Genomic DNA, 7,214 nt, shown 5'->3' with positions numbered 1-7,214 from the left:
GGAACAAGTACATGAATGTTTTCTCTTCTTTCTTACCTATCATCCTCTCTCCCTCTAGCTGTCATTCAGGGCTAGATTTTTTAAAACCATTCCAGTGCTAGCCAATTACACAATTTCTTATCCTTTACTAGACTCTTAACTTATAACAAATTCCACAACCACCATAGAAATGAAATGAAAAGAAATCTATATAAAAATTGTTCTCATCATTTTATAATTCAATTCCCATTCCTTTGTATGATTTCTGTAACACTTGCTGAATTCTAAAAGTAATTTTTTTCCAAAGAGGCCATTGGTTTAAAACAAATCTTTATTTGCTATACACTCCTAAATGTTAATACCAGTTGTAAGCTCCACCAGTAGAAATTTAATTTAAATTTAAAATGATGACTTTTCTTGAGTTACATCATCTCTGTACAGGTATATGCATTAATATGCCATCTATATTCAACTTACTTTATATAGATGGGTGACTATAAATAAGGTAAAGATAGAAGCTCAGAAAAGAAAGTCAAAATAAAATAACAATTTTATAATCTAATTTTGCTTAATTTATACAAAGGTATGAATTCAATCTTCAGCTTCTACCTGAGGTAAACAGTATTTACATCAAACCTTTGAGCCATGTGTTGTGTTAGCTATTGAAGGGGTGGCCTGCCCCTCCACACCTGTGGGTGTTTCTCATTAGGTGGAACAAGAGACTTGAGAAAAGAAATAAGACACAGAGACAAAGTATAGAGAAAGAAAAGCGGGGGCCCAGGGGACCAGCGCTCAGCTTACAGAGGACCCACGCGGGCACCGGTCTCTGAGTTCCCTTAGTATTTATTGATAATTATCTTTACCATCTTAAAGACAAGGGAGTGGCAGGACAATAGGATCAAAGAAAAAGAGGAAATCGGCAGTAAGACATATGAACAAAAACCTCTGTGACATGAATAAGTTTAAAGGAAAATGCTGTGCCTTGAGATGCATATGCAAACATCTCCATAAACCTTTTAGCAGCATTGTTTCAGTCTATCACATGGGGAGAAACCTTGGACAATACCTAGTTTTCCTAGGCAGAGGTCCCTGCGACCTTTGGCCAGTGTACGTGTCCCTGGGTAGTTGAAATAAAGAGAATGGTGATGACTTTTAACCAGCAAGCAGCCTTCAGGCACTTGTTTAACAAAGACACATCCTGCACAGCCCAAAATCCATTAAACCTTGAGTCACCACAGCACATGTCTCTTGCAAGGACAAGGTTGGGGGTAGGGTCACAGATTAACAGCATCTCAAATACAGAACAAAATGGAGTCTCTTATGTCTACTTCTTTCTATATAGACACAGTAACAGGCTGATCTCTCTTTCTTTTCCCCACATTTCCCCCTTTTCTTTTCAACAAAACCACCAAGATTACATACTTCACAAAGTAATAGAATATCACAAGGCAAGTGGAGGCAGGATGAGATCACAGGATGGCATTAAAATTAAAATTAAAAATGAAATTTTGGGCATGCATAGTCATTGATAACATCTTATCAGAAAACAGGGTTTGAGAGCAGACAACCTGTGTGATCAAAATTTATTAGGTAGGAATTTCCTTGTCCTAATAAGCCTGGGAGCGCTACAGGAGGCCAGGGCTTATTTCATCCCTTCGGCTTCAACCGTAAAAGGCAGCACGCCTCCAAGGGGGTCGTTTATAGGCCTACCCTCAGAGCGCATTCTCTTTCTCAGGGATGTTCCTTGCTGAGAAAAAGAATTCAGCGATATTTCTCCTATTTGCATAAGAAAAGAGAAGAAATATGGCTCCGTTCCGTCTGGCTCACCAGCGGCCAGTTCAAGGTTGCCTCTCTTGTTCCCTGAACATTGCTGTTATCTTGTTCTTTTTTTTCAAAATGCCCAGATTTCATATTGTTCAAACACACATGCTCCACAAACATTTTGTGCAGTTAAGGCAATCATCACAGGGTCCTGAAGTGACATATACCCTCCTCAGTTTACAAAGAAGATGATGGAATTTAAGAGATTAAAGTAAAGAGAGACATAAGAAATTATAAAGGCATTAACTTTGGAGAACTAATAAATGTCCATGAAATCTTCACATTTTGTTTTTCTGCCGTGGCTTCAGCCAGTCCCTGCATTCAAAGTCCCTGACTTCCCGCAACGTTTTCCCTCCCTTTTCCTCTCTATAAATGTGCCATGGCGACGAAGGCTTGTTCATTCTCTCGATTTTGACGCAGGATTCTTCGACTGGTCCGGCACACTAAAAACAAGCCAATTAAACAGAGACACATAATTCCAAAATTGACTGCAGTAGAGTTTCCAATAGACTTAATCCAAGTCGTGGGGTTTAATCCATAAAGATTTTTTGCCACTTGATCTAACGCCTCAGCTCCAGGCACAATATTTAAGTGACTTTGAGAGGCTTCAAAAATGTGTTCTTTTAATTTAGAAATGTCTAAAGTGAGATTATCTTCTCTTCCCTGTAGATGGCGTCTAACCATGTCCCAGTGATGTCTAGATTCATTATAAACTTGGGGTGTAATACAAAAATCTGACGTATTCCAGTCACACTGTAACTGGAAACGATGTTCCAAGCTCATGAGTCTATCTCCCATCCAAATGACAGTTTGTCTAAGATCATTAATTTGATTTGCCAATTTTTGATCAATGCCAGATTGTGAATTCCACAACCTTGTGGAATTCTTTTGCCAATTGTCAACAAAGCTTACTGTCTGAACAGAAGAGTGCAATGCAACTCCTGCCACAGTGGCTGTAGCTGTGACTGCAATTAATCCCATAATCACTGCAATTAAAGTAAAAATGAATCTTTTGGATCTATATAAAACGCCTTTTAATACTTCAGTCAAAATATGGATGGATGGTGAGGCCTCCCACGGTCGGTCCATGGACACAGGGATCCACACGCCTTCTCTTGCTCTCACTAGCAGAATACGGTGTTGCCAATCAAAAGTCGAATCAATGCAAGTAAACAATCTGCAATTTTCACAAGTTATAGTTTGGGAGTCTGGTTTAATAACTATATTTCCTATGACTAACATATAAGGGGGCTTTACACAACTTTGTAAAGGAACTGTTAGACTGGAATTTAGGTTGATAGAGTAAAATGGCTTATAATCTCTTGTTTCTATAGTTTGGTTTCCAGACCAAATTCTAAGGTGGTATGAAGCCACGGTAAGTCTCCATAATTCTGGATGTTCAGGACCAAAAACAGGACTTATCATTTTTGGTCTTGGAGTAGAGATTCCCTTTTCTCCCCATATCCAAGGGTAGAAAGACTGTAATTTTTTGTGCTTATGTTTATCTAAATTTTCTGTTAAGTCACTATCAACAGTTGGACTCACTAGTGCACTGGGACAGAATTGAGTTTGTCCTGTGCAATTGTGGTAGAATTGACCTCTACGTGCCCAATCTATAACAGTTCCAAATGTATTGTTTTGTAATATCACTGCACTATCGGCCACACATTCTTCCCAAACTAAATCTTTTGATTCTCTGGAAATCTCCTTGGGGCAAGGTTTCCCTTTTGACCTAAATTTTAATGATTTTTGATAAGAAAAGTCTTGTAAATAGTTTACCTGTGGTTTGAGTGACATTCCGCTTACCATGTGATAAGTAAATCTACTGGTGGGACTGACAGTAGGTACTTCTACCAGCCAATTTTGAATAGCAGGCATTAAACATCCTGGTGCTCTCCCTAGGCAAATAGGAGGATAACGATACCCAATGGAAATATTTATCATCATTCCTTCTTCCTCCGGTTTGGCAGGGCAACGATCATCTGTGGGACCAGGTACCCACGCACTATTATTAACATATACTTCAATAGGATTATCCATCCATGTAACTGCCCGAATTAAGGGCGGGAAAGGCACATAGGCCCAGTAGGTATAATTAGCTGCAGCTGCTCCTGCAGGCATGGGGAGACTTACCACCGTTGATACAATCATTAAAGCTGTAAGCGGCATTTTTTCTGGGGTTTGTGTCACCTTTGTGCTAGCTAGGCTTTTTCCAGCTAACGGTGTCAACTTCTTTAACTGTGCCCAGGTTGGCAGCTCCGCCTTCTTGGTGCGTGGTGACTTCGTCTGTTCTTCTAATGCCATCACTTGGTTCATCATGCGAGTCAATGGTGCTCGATTGCGGTGTTTCCATCTCCGTGGAGGCGCTTTTCTTTGCATCTCCGATGGGTTCATTGTAGAACTTCAAATGTCTAGTGGGTATCCAAACAGGAAGCTGATTTTCTCCTGGTGAAACACAAGCAAAACCTCTTCCCCAGGTTATCACCTTCCCTATTTCCCATGTCTTATTTTTGTTGTCTTTCCACCAAATCAGTTTTCCTTCATGTGGACTGTTCTTTTTACCAGTAAGATGTTGTTCTGCAGAAGTAGTAGTCTGATTTCTATAAATGTTTAAAAAATTTAAAGTATAGAGTGCTAGATTAAGCTGCATCTGAGGAGTGGTACACTCCTTACTGTCTCCTCCTTTTTTTTGTTTAACTAACTGAGTTTTGAGTGTTCTATTAGTTTTTCAACTATGGCCTGTCCTTGGGAATTATAAGGAATTCCTGTTGTATGTGTAATATTCCACTGATTTAAGAATTTTTGGAAAGCTTTACTACAATAACCTGGTCCATTGTCAGTTTTAATTTTTTCTGGAACTCCCATTACAGCAAAACAAGATAATAAATGTTTTTTAACATGGGAAGTACTTTCTCCTGTCTGGCATGTTGCCCATATGAAATGTGAATAAGTATCAACTGTTACATGAACATATGATAATTTTCCAAATGAAGGTACATGGGTAACATCCATTTGCCATAATGCATTAGGACACAGACCTCTGGGATTAACTCCTGCCTCTTGAGTGGGCAGGTGTAGTACTTGACACTGGGTGCAGTGTTGTACAATATCTTTTGCCTGTTTCCATGTGACATCAAATTTGTTTTTTAACCCTGCTGCATTTACATGAGTCAAAGCATGAAGTTCTTGTGCTTTTAAGAATGCAGAGGATACCAGTAAGTCAGCTTGTTCATTTGCTATAGTTAAAGGTCTTGCTAAATTAGTATGTACTTTAATATGAGTGATATAAAATGGGAAATTCCTTTTTCTTACAGTTTGTTGTAATAAATTGAACAACTGGTTTAACTGATCATCCATGCTATATTTAATCAGAGCTGTCTCAACATCCCTTGTAGCCTGTACTACATATGCAGAATCTGATATAATATTAACAGGTTGATTAAAATCTTGTAACACTGTAATGACTGCAACCAACTCTGCTCTTTGAGCTGATTGATACTGAGTTTTGATTACTCACTCTTTTGGTCCTGTGTAAGCTGCTTTTCCATTGCTGGAACCATCAGTAAATACTGTCAGAGCATTTTCTAAAGGCTCATGTCTGGTAATTTTAGGTAAAATCCAAGTAGTCAATTTTAAAAACTGGAAGATTTTTGTTTTTGGGTAGTGATTATCAATGATTCCCACAAAATCAGCAAGGCCAATCTGCCATGCACCAGAATTGATAAAGGCTTGCCTAACTTGTTCCTTGGTTAAAGGAACAACTATTTTGTCTGGGTCATTACCACACAATTTTATTATTTGTAATCTTGCCTGACAAATTAATGTAGCTATTTGATCCAAGTACAATGTAAAAGTCTTAATTGTACTGTGAGGAAGAAATGACCACTCCACAAGATCAGTATTTTGAATAATGATGCCTGTTGGAGAATGTGCAGTAGCAAAAATTAAAAGTTGGAGTGGGGCTAAGGGATCTATTCTACTTATTTGCGCTGACTGAATTTTTTCTTCCACTAATTTAATTTATTTTGTTGCCTCTGGGGTTAATATTCTTTTACTATTTAAGTTTGGATCTCCTCTTAGGATAGAGAACAAATTTGACATGGCATAAGTAGGAATGCCTAGAGTTGGCCGAATCCAATTAATATAGCCTAACAATTTTTGAAAGTCATTTAATGTTTTTAATGTATCTTTTCTTATTTCTATTTTTTGTGGCTTAATTTTTCTATTTTCTATCTGCATCCCTAAATAATGAAAAGGAGCAGAGGTTTGGATCTTATCAGATGCTATTGTTAGTCCCGCGTTGGCAACCTCTGCTTGCAGAAATGTGTAACAGTCAATTAATTTTTCTCTTGTTTCTGCAGCACATAAAATATCATCAATATAGTGAATGATGTAACAATCTGAAAATTTGTCTCTAACTGGTTGAAGGACTTGACCCACGAAAGTTGGACAAATAGTTGGACTATTAAGCATTCCCTGAGGTAGTACTTTCCACTGAAACCTGGTGGCTGGTTCTTTATTATTTATGGCTGGTATAGTAAAGGCAAATTTTTCACAATCTTGCTCTGCCAGAGGAATGGTAAAAAAACAGTCCTTAAGATCAATTATAATTAAAGGCCAGTCTTTTGGGATCATGGCCGGAGAGGGCAATCTGGGTTGAAGAGGCCCCGTGGGTTGAATTACGGCATTTACGGCTCTTAAGTCCATTAACATCCGCCATTTGCCTGATTTTTTCTGAAAAAAATTACAAATACAGGAGAATTCCAGGGTGAGAATGAAGGCTCAATGTGTCCCTTTTCTAATTGTTCCTTTGCTAATAAATGTAAAGCCTCCAGTTTTTGCTTCGGTAGTGGCCAATGATTTACCCATACCGGTTTTTCTGTTTTCCAAGTTAATGGAATGGGTTTAGGAGGCGCTACAGTGGCCGCCCCTAAAAAGGATACCCTATTCCTTTTTTTTCTTGATTTTTCTCAGTCTCAACTGGGACTTCAATGCCATTTTCATTTTTTCCTAACCCCTTTCCTGGTATATATCCCATTTTAGTCATGATTTTTTGACTCGTGGGGCTGTATAATGGAGCAGGCATAATGATTTCCGCACCCCATTGTTGTAACAAATCTCGACCCCATAGATTAACAGGAATTGAAGTAATCATTGGCTGAACAGTACTTTCTTGATTATCTGGTCCTAAACAATGTAAAATCATTGTACTTTCATACACTTCTGAAGCTGTGCCTATGCCGACAAGTCTTGTAACAGCCTTTTGTTTAGGCCAATTTTTTGGCCACTGATTTAAAGCAATGACAAAGATATCTGCTCCAGTGTCTACCAACCCTTCAAACTGTTTTCCTTGAATAATAGCCTTACACACAGGTCTGCTCTCAGAGACCTGACTTGCCCAATATGTAGCCTTT

At 38.5% G+C, this 7,214-nt stretch overlaps 1 protein-coding gene across 1 annotated transcript; it reads right to left on the bottom strand.

Annotated features, from left to right (window-relative positions):
* Nucleotides 1–728: 728 nt before the first annotated feature.
* On the bottom strand, nucleotides 729–6,178 carry LOC140710893 (endogenous retrovirus group K member 25 Env polyprotein-like). Its single transcript, XM_073013786.1, has 2 exons — nucleotides 2,832–6,178; nucleotides 729–2,243 (listed from the first exon to the last, which is right to left on the bottom strand). Exons 1-2 carry the CDS (start codon nucleotides 4,192–4,194, stop codon nucleotides 2,167–2,169), a joined length of 1,440 nt encoding a protein of 479 aa, XP_072869887.1. The 5' UTR covers nucleotides 4,195–6,178; the 3' UTR covers nucleotides 729–2,166.
* Nucleotides 6,179–7,214: the final 1,036 nt, after the last annotated feature.

This window comes from Chlorocebus sabaeus, chromosome X (assembly GCF_047675955.1).
Source record: "Chlorocebus sabaeus isolate Y175 chromosome X, mChlSab1.0.hap1, whole genome shotgun sequence".
NCBI lineage: Eukaryota > Metazoa > Chordata > Mammalia > Primates > Cercopithecidae > Chlorocebus > Chlorocebus sabaeus.
Note: the sequence above shows the minus strand (reverse complement) of the source record. Positions and strands in the feature narration are given on the sequence as shown.

What these genes read in the sequence shown, in the direction of transcription:
- LOC140710893 (XM_073013786.1), bottom strand. Translation starts at nt 4,194, where the DNA reads ATGAACCCATCGGAGATGCAAAGAAAAGCGCCTCCACGGAGATGGAAA. An exon ending in TTTGACTGAAGTATTAAAAG is followed by an intron (nt 2,244 to 2,831) that starts GCGTTTTATATA and finishes GCTTGTTTTTAG; the next exon opens with TGTGCCGGACCAGTCGAAGA.